This window comes from Cryptomeria japonica, chromosome 10 (assembly GCF_030272615.1).
Source record: "Cryptomeria japonica chromosome 10, Sugi_1.0, whole genome shotgun sequence".
Lineage (NCBI taxonomy): Eukaryota > Viridiplantae > Streptophyta > Pinopsida > Cupressales > Cupressaceae > Cryptomeria > Cryptomeria japonica.
Window position 1 is genome coordinate 505,583,824 of NC_081414.1, and position 12,089 is coordinate 505,595,912.

At 36.4% G+C, this 12,089-nt stretch overlaps 1 protein-coding gene across 1 annotated transcript; it reads right to left on the reverse strand.

The window, feature by feature from the left end:
- Positions 1–524: 524 nt before the first annotated feature.
- Positions 525–1,838, reverse strand: LOC131859049 (phospholipase A1-Igamma1, chloroplastic-like). Its single transcript, XM_059212564.1, has 2 exons — positions 1,487–1,838; positions 525–1,195 (listed from the first exon to the last, which is right to left on the reverse strand). Exons 1-2 carry the CDS (start codon positions 1,836–1,838, stop codon positions 525–527), a joined length of 1,023 nt encoding a protein of 340 aa, XP_059068547.1.
- Between the last annotated feature and the right edge of the window lie 10,251 nt (positions 1,839–12,089).

The window sequence follows — 12,089 nt, forward strand, 5'->3', positions numbered from 1 at the left end:
TAATTATATATAGTATGGCATGCATACATGCAATCCTCAACTAAAGTTCTCGGTAGATTTAGATAGCACTAGAACATTGATATTGTCACTAATTCTGAGGATTAGAGAAAGATTTGAGAACTTACCCTTGTTGACTATTTTTAAAAAATTTGTATGAAGGTATTTTGGGCTACAACAGAACTGAGGCATATTATCTCTCGTTTAATAGCAATGTTCATAATTAAAATCAATACTGATTTACGCGTACTTTTATTATCTATCATATTACTGATGACACGTGATTGTTCTCTATGACAATCAAAAGCTAATTTGTATCATCCACAGCTATGAACTCCTGCATAGTTGATTTCATTTCACGCTTAAGGTTAACCTTTGAAGTTAAATTAATTCAATAATGAATGTGACAACATGTTAAATATATGCATCCAGATAAAAAGAATAATTCAATAACCAACACAGTTGTGGTGACATTGCAGCGCAGAACGTTGGACGTTGATGTCATCTGGAGTTGAGTGAGACATGAATTATTCCTCTTCTGATGGCTGCGTCCATTTGCCATCTGGACCTTTAACGAGGCCCTTGTTCTGTTCCTGCCACCATTTTGGAGGAATTTCATATATCTCGCGCAATAAATCACAGCTCTTATTAACCAGAGCATGATCTCTTCCACTCCAAGAAAACGGCTGCTTACTTCCAACGTACCTGTCCAGTAAATGCAAGTAAAGCTCTAAATTATGAAAGTAGGCAAGATTATGGGTGTGCTGAATGAATGGAGAATTGTTGTGTAAAGGAAGCTCGACGCCAACATGAAAGTATGTCCACGGAAGCCAATGCAGCAATTTGCTGAGGCATCCCACGTTCTCGTTCATACAAACTCCGGGCACTTTGGGAACCAGGTCACGCTTGTTCACAAACCTCAGCACTTTCACTCCAATCTCCTCCACCCGTTTAGCAAACGCAAGATTTCCCACCCGGGGAGAGGCAAAAGCGAAGACGGTGACGGGAATTTGATGAAAATTATGCTTGGTGCAAAGCATTTGTTTGATATCATAGGCGCTCAAGGTTGCAAGAGCAGCTCCTAAGCTGTGTCCCGTAAATGTTATGCTTAAATTGTCCATCTCTTTTTCATAAACTTGAATCAATCGTTCTATCTCTGAGACTACCAAATCTCTGTTGCTGATGTTCACAGTGGCTCCTGCAACGCATTGACGGTGACGGACAGTTGAAGTTTAGCGGCTCAGGAATCCTCTCTCAATTAGTACTCCATCCGCGAAATGATGCTCTTGGTTTTCGCCTGTCCTCTTGCATCTATAGGATAATCTTGTAGGTACAAGAATATCTCTCAGGTCTTCTATCCATTCTTCAGCAGTCTAAGTTCCTCTCCATGCAATCACTATGTCTCGTCGTCCAAGCCTTCTTATCTCATTTGGATCCGTGCAAACTGCAATAAAACCCAACCAAACACCTTGGTCTTTTGGTTTCTCACCAAAAACTTGATTTAACAGATTAGTATTGGCGTAAACATATTTAGTGACTTGGTAGCCACTTTCAGACATGCCCATCTTATTGAACAGATCTCTTTTACTGTGATAACATGTGCCGTAGTTTTTGGAGTAGCTTTTGCCATCAAATGCGTCGTAACAAAGCTGTGCCAAATTCCCATATCTGAGAGCTTCAGCTTTCAAATTGGGAACCATGGGATCAAGCAAACCATTCCAATTATGGGCACCTTGTATATCTCTCCATACGTCACATAGCTGAGGCTGCGTTGAGTTAGTTTGGGAACTGGGTAATAATACAGCATTATCTTCAAGCTGGGGCAATGGAAATACGGCCATTGATTGACTGATAGAAATTAAGGAATCAATCAAATAATTGTGTCTGATTTCTGGGATGTCAAACAATGATCGGCCAGACAAAGCGTTCGAGGATGAATACAAGGTTTAAGACGAGCACCTTATAAATAGAAAATCACGCACTACAATAGCAGACAATCACGCACTACAATAGCAGACAAAGTAGAATTTCAATCTTCCAACCTGAACTTCTTCTTGTTGACGAGAATTGGGCATATAAGGCTTCGACTTCCCTTGTTCTTCCCGCGTTGTTGTTTTCAAACCTAACGTTCAGACACTAGATTAATACTATAGTATTTATTCAAAGACTATAATCAGAAGGTGTCAAGCTCCCCCACACAGATTGCAATATATTTTTTCAGCCGCCTTCACATCATTTATCTCGTGAATTTCCATCGCCACACTCAGATTGTCTAGCGAGGGGTTCCTAACTTTTAAATTAGCAAAACCCATGACCGCTATTTCTTTGTATCAATGCAAACTGCGCATTTTCTAACATTTTTTTATTTAAAAGGAAAGATCATAAATTTGTGTGTTAAGATCTTGTTTAGGCATAAAACTGGTATCAAAAACTTTGACAGGGATTTCCTAATTTTCTTGAATGTAAAAGTGAACATTTTTCAAAGGGGCATTTGTAACTTGGGTAAGAACAAGCTATAAATAAACTGACAGAAATGTTGTTTATGTCAAGGCGTGGAAGGTAATAAACGATGGATTCGGATCATGCATGGTTTTAAGATAGACACATCTCACATGACACATGATATAAAAAAGATCCTTTTCGCTCCATTTTATCTAGGTTGATGTCAAATTTTGTGATTTTATATGTTGAAATCACATATTTTGATTGTGGTGTTTTATGTTTTAAAAAACATGTCTATGTTTGGATATCTATGTTTACATTTATTGATGAAGTATTTGAGATATTTTTAAGAGAACTCCATTATTTCAGTTTTATGTCTTCCTACACATGTATTATTCGTTAACCCAACTCTAGATTAGGATTTTCTAAAAAAATGTGAAAAAATATCTAACTGATTCAAGTCAAGTGTTAACCTTGTATCATTTGTCACTTTCTTTATAGTTTTTAAAATCTTTGTGAGCTTAAAATCTCATGTCCTTGTGTATATAAACTAGTTTGGAGGGCTAAAATTGCAACAAGTTTTACATAGTGGGTCCAAGAATTTGCTAATTTACACGAAATTGATCGACAGTTGTTTGAAAATCAATCAAACATTGTGGCTCACCTTGAATTGCGAATAATATGGCAACTATATTTGACGGGTAGAAGTGTAGATCCCTTAGGGATTTGTATTGACTTTATGGAATCATTGTATTTTTTTCTAAGTGTATCCTTTTGCTTGTGAAATCCAATAGAGAGGTCTATTTTAAGATCGATTTGTTGATCAAAGGTCATCCCCAAACTTGCCATACTTAATACTTGCAAATGTGGTTGCAACTTTAGGTTTCCATCACCGATCACCTTGATTGCATTTTCAATCAAATAATTCATTTCCGCGGGATAGTAAATTATTCCTATAAAAATTGAAATACATATGAAAACTATTATGCCATGAATGTAAACTATAAAACTTTACCTTATGAAGCAGACATTGCAAATGAAGTTGAAACAATAATACCTATTTAACCATGTATAATTAATGTTGAAGATACAACATAGTTGTTTCGAAGATGAATTAATTTTTTGAAGTGTAATACATTTAGATAGGTTATACATATTTTTTGAATAATACATGTCAATTTTCTTGTTTTGATGTTTTACAACAAGATAATGTCTTATGGAAGTTTACACTCTACATAATTAGAAAGAATGAATGGTGGTGAGTAAAAAGGGATACAAAATATGAGCAATATTCTATACGATTTGTAAAATGCCAATAATCTAAAAATGACATTTATTTTTACAAACATAAATATAAATGTGGATTAGAATGAGTGAATTAAAGATTTTTTAGTTATTACTAAGCTGAAAAATTATAATGAATTTATGTAAAATGGTAATAATTATTGATATAAACATATAGTTCCTATTATTGGTTTAGTTATGATTGATTAAAGCAAGATAGGCCTGGACCTCTTACATAACCACTATAAAGAAGCTACCCAAAGACAAAGGACCAGAGGAGGTCATACAGGCCCCACTAGGTAAGGTTGAAGCCAAATGAAACTTATAAAGTCTTAGAATTAAACCCTGGTGAAGAGGGAGAGTGTTCTTGGAAACCACCGACTGAGATAAGGAGGAGCAAATCCATAATTTTTTTAAAAATTTAGCTCCTATTATTGGTGTAGTAAAAATATTAGTTAGAACTTTTATTATGTGCCAACAATTGTAAGTAATTCAAATGAAATGTGGGACGTAATTTGCAATTAATTAATTATTGCTAGTAGGTATGATCACTTGTAAATACATCTATCACTAATTGTTGGAGAACAGTAATAGAAATTTAAAATAGGAAGCAACTCAAGAAAAGAACAAAAACTTGAAATATAAAAAATAAAGTTATTATATTTTATTAATGTAAGCAGCTAGAGAGGTGGGAATGGCGGGAACAACTGGAGCGACTGGTTTGAATTCAAATGGAGCAGGAGTGGGAGCGGTAAGATCAGGAGATGGCGGGAACAACTGAAGCTTCTGATGGTAGTCTCAACAGGTTTTGGGATGGGGACACCTTGCTGGTACCAACAAAAGAAAAAATCGACTTTACTATTTTACATTGTGGTGGGGAGGGTCCCAGAAAGTTTGTGGAGAATCTTAGGAAACCGGGAGCTATAGACTGCAATAGAAAATGGTCTACTTTATTTGGGTCAAACCTCAAACGCAAGGCTATTGCGCCTGTTCCCCATAAAGTGGACCCGAAGTTTCATTCTTATCCCATTTCTATTCCAGATTGTATCGTGGGAAAGAATATGGCTAACCTGGGCCCTGTCCTGGTTGGCAAGTTTATTGGCCCTTGAAATAAAATTGAAGCTGTTAGGGATTCAGTGTCCCATAAATGGAAGGGAAAGGGTCAAATTGATGTGGTTGCCATGTCTAATGGTTTTTTCTCCTTCTCCTTTGCCCGTGAGGAGGACCTTTGATCTTTCTGAGCGGGTGGTCGCTGTATGTTAGGCAAATCATCATTGGCTCTCAAGAAATGGGAACTAGGCTTTAACCTAAAGGAATGGGAATGTAATGAGGCCCCTATTTGGGTGCGGCTACCAAATTTGCCTATGGAGTTCTTGGGCGAAGAAATCTTTGCTGGGATTGTTGGATGCTTTAGTGAGCTCCTCTCAATTGACCCAGTGAACTCTGCAAAGACGCGTCTAGTGTATGCTAGAATCTGTGTGAATGTTAAACAATCTGCTAATTTGCCAAAGCAGATTGGCCTCTTCTCTAAGCTGGGCAGATGGGTTTAGAAATTTGAGTATGAATCTATTCCCTTTGCTTGTTTCCATTGTAAAAAAGTTGGTCATTGGGCTAGGGAATGCCCTTCTAAGCCTATGCCTAAGAGGAGTAGGAAGAAGAAAAATGAGACAAAGGGGGTGGATTTGGTGGAGTCTCCATCCTTGGATCCCACTCCATGTATGGATGGAATGAATAATATCCCATGTGTTCAGGTTTGTCTAGATCCAAATCCTTCAAACCTAGATCCCTTGAATGAGGGGGGGGATGCAGGGGGAAGTTTGAAGCCTGAGGAGATTTCTAATGGGGATAAGTCTATGATGCAGGTTCATAGGGTTAAGGATCCTTGCATCCACCTTGTTGTTGATGTTGGGAATTTATTGGATTCAAACATTACTGATGATGTGACCCAGGATGATGATAATCCAAATCTGTTTATTGAGGTAAAAACTAAGAACAAAAAAAGGAACTCCCCAAATGGTCATTTATTAACACTGGTTTCTAGTGGTGTTAAGACTAGAAACAAACAAAAGACGGATTATGGATCTGATTTGAGGGTAGTGGGGAGGCCTCCCAATGCAATTAGTAGAGACAAGAATAGTCGGGATTCCATTGTTTATGGAGTCCAAATAACACTAGAAGACATGGGGATTGGTTCCCCCCATCTAGTCAAATGAAAGTCATTTCATGGAATATTAGGGGATTGAATCATCCCCACAAACATGATCTTCTATCCAACCTAGTTAGAGATCACAAGCCGGATATATTCTTGTTCAAGAAACCAAAATGCCTCGTTGTAGAGTGGAAAAGATCAAATTGGTTATTTTTAGAGAGTGTGGAACTCATTTTTCTGATGCTAATGGGGCTTATGGTGGTACGGCCACTTTGTGCAATCCTAGATGGCTTTTGGGTAAGGTTGTCTTTACTTCTCCTAATCACATTGCCACTAGATTTACTACTCTATCTGATTGATCATCTTGGATCATTTCTAATATCTATGGTCCAAATGGGAAAAACGCTATAAAAATGCTCGAGGCCTGTATTATTAATGCTAGAATGGTTTTCCCAAATGGGAAATGGATTCTATTGGGGGATTTTAATACCCCATTATCTAGTATGGAAAAGGCTGATGGGATGCCTATTTTGGAAGAAAGTAGGGAGGACTTGGCGGATATGATTAACTCTCTGTGTTTGTTAGACCTTAATCTCCTTGGAGCTAAATTCACTTGTTCCAACAGAAGAAGTGGGGGGGGCCTCATCCAAGTCAGACTGGATAGAGGTATTATTTCTCCCGAGTGGATTCATAATGCTTTATGTAGATTAAATGTGTTGTCCAGAATTGGGTCTAATCATTTCCTGATTTTTCTGAGTATATCCCCTTTGACTGGGCGGAAGGCCATCCCCTTAAGGTTTGAGAAGATGTGGCTTTTAGCTTTGGATATTTATGACAATATTTCTAAATGGTGGAATGTTGACATTCAGGGAACTGGAATGTTTAGAGTGGTTAATAAACTAGCCAATATTAATTCCAATATCCAACTCTAGAATAAACTTTCCTTCAGCAATATTTTTCAGATAAAAGAAAACCTTAAGAAAGATTTGGAAGATGTATAGTCTCAGATTCAAGATGTGGGGTATGATCCTGTGGTTATGGATAAAGAAGTTGAGTTACTTACCAAAATTCATGATATCATCTCTAAGGAGGAGGAATTTTGGAAGCAGAGGTCCAAAGATTTATGGCTCAAATCTGGTGACAAAAACACGAAGTTTTTTCATATGACTATCCTCAAACATAGGGCCTCAAACACAATCAATAAAATTTTAGTGGATCATGGCTGGATTGATAAGCATGAGGAGTTAAACTAGGAAGCCATTATATATTTTTCCACTCTTCTTTCGGATGATGGCTATCAGGATGTTAATGCTCAAGATGAGATCCTGTCGAAGTTTAGATGTACTGTTTCCCAAGACATGAATAAGGAGCTAACCATAATCCCATCTCATGATGAGGTTAGAGCTGTGGACTTTTCCTGTGAAGGTAATAAAGTTCCTGGCCCTGACGGTTTCCCTATGTTCTTTTTTCAAACTTTTTGGCAGATTATTGGTTCGAATGTTGTGGATGCTGCTAGAGAGTTCTTTGGTTCCTGATCTCTTCTTAAGGAACTGAATGCTACCTTTTTTGTCTTGATCCCTAAGAAACCTGATGCCTATTCCTTTCAGTACTTTAGACCCATTAGTTTATGTAACTCAATCTATAAAATCTTTACCAAGATCATTGTGTTTAGGCTTAAAAATTTGCTGCATTCTTTGATTTCGAAGCATCAGAATGGTTTTGTACCTGGTAGATAGATTTTGGATTCTATTATTGTTGTCCATGAGAATATCCATTCTTTAAGAAATCACTTCTTGTTGAAGTTGGATCTTCTCAAATCTTATGATCAGGTAAATTGGATTTTTTTGTTTAAAGTGCTTCAATCCTTTGCTTTTGGTAACCATTTCATCTAGCTTGTCAATTAGTGTGTTACCACTCCCAAATTTTTGGTTCTGGTCAATGGTTCGATGTCTATTTGTTTTCGGCGTCATGGGGTATTAGACAAGGGGATCCTCTCTCCCCATTTCTCTTTATTCTGATGAGTGAAGCTTTCGAAAAAACTATCCAGAGAGATGTCAGGAAGAGGAATTTGAGGGGTTTACGACCTTCTTCTCATGCTACTATTTGCTCTCACCAACAATTTGTTGATGAACCATTTGGCTTCTCTAGTCTCTATGGTGGTGCTCCCTTTTGGGCACCACAACTAATGATTTTGTGGAGGCCAATGCCTCCTACATAGGACTACGCATGGTGAGCAAGGAGGGGTTCAAACGGGTCTAGTTGGAAAGTGACTCGCTTAACATTATCAAAACCTGCAGATCATTTGGCCAACTTGGAGGTGGTTAATGTGGCAGTTAAATGGTGGAGAGAAGAGGAAATTTTTTTGAAAACTCTGTGTGACCTTGCAAGAAATAATGTCAAGATCTTCGGCCTTTCCAATGAAATTAATAATGAAAGATTATGATGGGATGGGAACTGTTGGGGTTGTAGTTTGAATTATTACCACTTTGAGAAGTTTTAGAACTTTCAGTTTTCCCTGTTTCTGGTTTGCTTTCCTCCTAGTTTTTTTGGAGTCTTGTTGTCTAATTTGCTCAAGCTATAGAATGGGAGGTGAAAAGAATAGATTTGAACCAACAACCTATGATAATTGACAGAAGAATAAGGAGGCTCGGGAGGAAATTTCTGATAGTGGGATGGTACCCTTTTTGGAGGGACTGCATGGTCATTCTTCCATTGTTACAGAAAGCTTTGTTAAAGGTTGGAAGAAGGGTGTGCTGTCTGTCTTTGGTGCGGAGTTTCAAGTCGATGAAAACCTGGCTGCCACTGTTACTGGTCTAGATATGAAAGGTGTAAAATTCTATAGAGACAAGAAGTTGGGTGAGGAGGCTATTGATGGTAAAATTCTATAGAGACAAGAGAAAAGGAAAGACAAAGGGTTACAAAAATGGCAGATGGTGGCTATAATAGGAAAGAGCTGATTTCCCTCTAGGCTGATATGACATAATTCATCATGAGGTACATCACCTTGGATGGTAGATATGCTAGCATTTTATCATATCATTTTAATATCTTAAATCATTTTAGGCATCGTAGATTTATTTTCATACCTTTTTATTTGGTTTCATCCTTGGAGAATAGTTTAGTTAAACATTTTGAAAACAAGGATAACCCTGTGATTCATGAAGCCCTTATCTTGTTGATTATGGAATACGCCCAAGATCATGAAGTGAAACCCTCCCCCAAGGATAGAACCCACATTTCCTCCTCTAACCCTGATGTACAGTTGGTCTCTGACACGAAGATGGATGAAGATGATAGTGGTACTGCCGTGGATTGGGGTGATATCAAGGATACAAAGGACCCTGAGTATAGACCAAAGAAAGAAGGGGAGTAGAAAGTAAGTTTAAATCTGGCAGCAGGAAAATGCAAGACCTGGAACCACCCACCAAAAAGATAACGATATTAACCAAATATAGTGAATCCAAAGTCCTGGACCACGAGATTAGGTTGGACATCGCTATCAATGTGGATGATGCGAAACAAGGGTTTGTGAATAAGGAAAATAAAAGAGATAAAAAGGAGGAGAGGGTGCTGGGAAATCTGCTTTTGGAGACTACTAGAAGTCGGGAGAACTAATGGAAGTGGGTGGATAAGGATATTGGATCCCTAAAAGATGGGATTAAAGGAATTGTTGAGACTTTCACAGAATTCTATGGGCCCAGTAAAACTGAGAAGATCACGAGTATGACCCAAAAAATTTATCAGGATGTGGAAACTATGAAGGTTGACCATGAGCACAAAATTGAGAAGCTGGAAGAGGATGTTAGTGAGATCAAGGAAAACCTGAACAATCTGGTGGAAATCAGTAGTCAGGTGATGAACAATAGTGCTGATGGTTTGGAAAAAATTAATTTCATGATGACTGATTATAGAACCAGGACCATCGCCAGTGACCCTCCATTGGGGGAAAAGCAAAAAAAAGAATGCCTCAGAGGGTGGATAGAGTGTTGCTGGTGGGATGACTCTCTCGGGTCCTTGCACTAGAACAAGGAGCCGGAGCCAGAACAAGGGAACCTCCAGATTCATCATGGAGGATTTGGAAAAAATTAATAAGAGGATTATTTAGAAAAAAACTGAATTGATGCACTCTCTTAGTTGATTGCTTTTCTCTATTTTTTGGTTCAGCTATTTTGGTTTTTTGGCTTTTGGTTTGTGTGAGGTTTGTCCCCTGTCTATCTTAGTTTTACTATCTAATTGGCTGCTGGCCTTGGTCTGTAATACTTTGGGTTTCAGGTCCCTATAAAACCAGTTTATCTTCATCAAAAACAATTGTAGCTACAACTATTCATGCTAAATAGAAACTTTAAAACTATTATAATATTATATACTATATACATAGTTTTGAAGCATAAGTTTGTTACATGTTATTCAAGTAAATCTTAAACACAAGTTCAATGTAAGGAGAACTTCCTTTTCCATACTACTCATCAGCATGATTTTCTCATAGGAAAGTGTAATTTAGAAAACCAAATTTTCATAAGTTGTATGCAAATCATTTAGTGTTTCTTCCATCAATTGAACTTCACAGGCCTACACATTGTGTAATCCAAACAAGGTTTTTTTATCTTCTTTTATTAGGTCAAGGCAAATAAGTGAAACATTACTCATAAAATATTGAATTCTTAATTTATTTATTCAATTGATTGATGGGGATGACTCACTTGATAGTGTAGTGTAGTAGATTGTACACCTTTTTTATTGCTCACATTAGACCCACTTTGGTGGTTATATCTAGTTAATAGCTGATTGTGCTTAGTTTAGGGACCTTTTCCAAAAACTAGGTGGAAACCCCTTCTCACAACCTCTCTTCTAGCCTACATTTTTTTCTAAAAGGGTGTCTAGAGCCCCTTTCCTTTGCCTATCGCACCTAATGGACTTGTCCAAGCATTTTGGCCCCAAATTTTGAATTACAATGGTCAACTTCATAAGTAGCGATAAAGAAATCCTTGATATTGTCCTTCCCTAAAAGTAACCCGGACAACTTTATTTTTCTATAAAATGGATAGAGTAATCATGACAAATTTATAGCCATATTAATAAATATGATAGACATAAGCATAATCTAGAAAAAAATTCATTACTTACAAGAATGCTTAAATTCATATGTAACATAAAATATTTTCTTACAATTAATGATTATCTAAGGCAATTGGGAAAATTTAAGTTGCAATGGTAAAGAGGATGTAAATATAGAAAGACATACATGTACTCGATAATTAGTTTGGAATTATATGTTGGAATTTTTTGGTTGAGATAAAGTTGATCTTGTGGTTAAAGAAAAAGTGACGAAGATAGTGAAAATTTTATCACAATAAAATAGGAGACTTGGTTAAAGGTAGCTTTAAACTATTAAGGTAGGAAACTTCAACATTTTTCATAAATTAAATGAACTCTTCAATCAGAATAATTGACATTCAGTTATTGAATAAGCTTGAGAATTTGAATAAATGATGGGTTTATAATTCAAATCATCCATATTATAAAAGAAACTCAAATTTTTATTTTTACTACACACCAAAATAGGATTAAAGTGATAACTTTAAAGTGAAAGGGTGTAAAGTATAGATCATTAAACTTGTATTATGATTGAAAAAATTAATTACAATATTTGTTTGAATTTAGTTAGAATAAATAATGGTTGTGTTTTTTAAATCATCCATATTATAGAAACAACTCAAATGTCTCATTCTATTGCACACAACATAGGATTAAAGCGAGAAATTTAATGTGAAAGGGTTTAAAGTATAGATTGAGAAGCTTGTATTATGACTAAAAAAAAGTTATTTAAAAGTTAACTTATAACATCTCTTGATGAAACATAAGAGAAAACAATGTAAGACTTTGATGAAATAAGTTAAACAACTTCTAGCAATTTATTTATGTGAAAGGGGTCATACAAGTTCAGTTGTCAGTAAACCACATAGGGAACTACAATAATACCATACTACGTATGATTCATATGGTTTTGAAATGCACAACGGATAATAGGAGCATTGCCCTCTAAATAATAATCATCACAATACATTTCCCGTAGGAAACTACCAAATCCAAATAATTCCTTGCATGTTACATGAAACTTAATTACAATTTATTCCATTTCCCTGAATTCAAACTTTTTGATATCACATGTACAAGATCTTGTTACTTCTACTTATTCAATAGTCTGACTACAACTAAG

Coding starts and splice junctions, on each gene's coding strand:
- LOC131859049 (XM_059212564.1), bottom strand. CDS start 1,838: ATGGCCGTATTTCCATTGCCCCAGCTTGAAGATAATGCTGTATTATTA. Junction 1,196..1,486: donor TCTGTTAAATCAAGTTTTTG/GTGAGAAACCAA, acceptor AATGCGTTGCAG/GAGCCACTGTGAACATCAGC.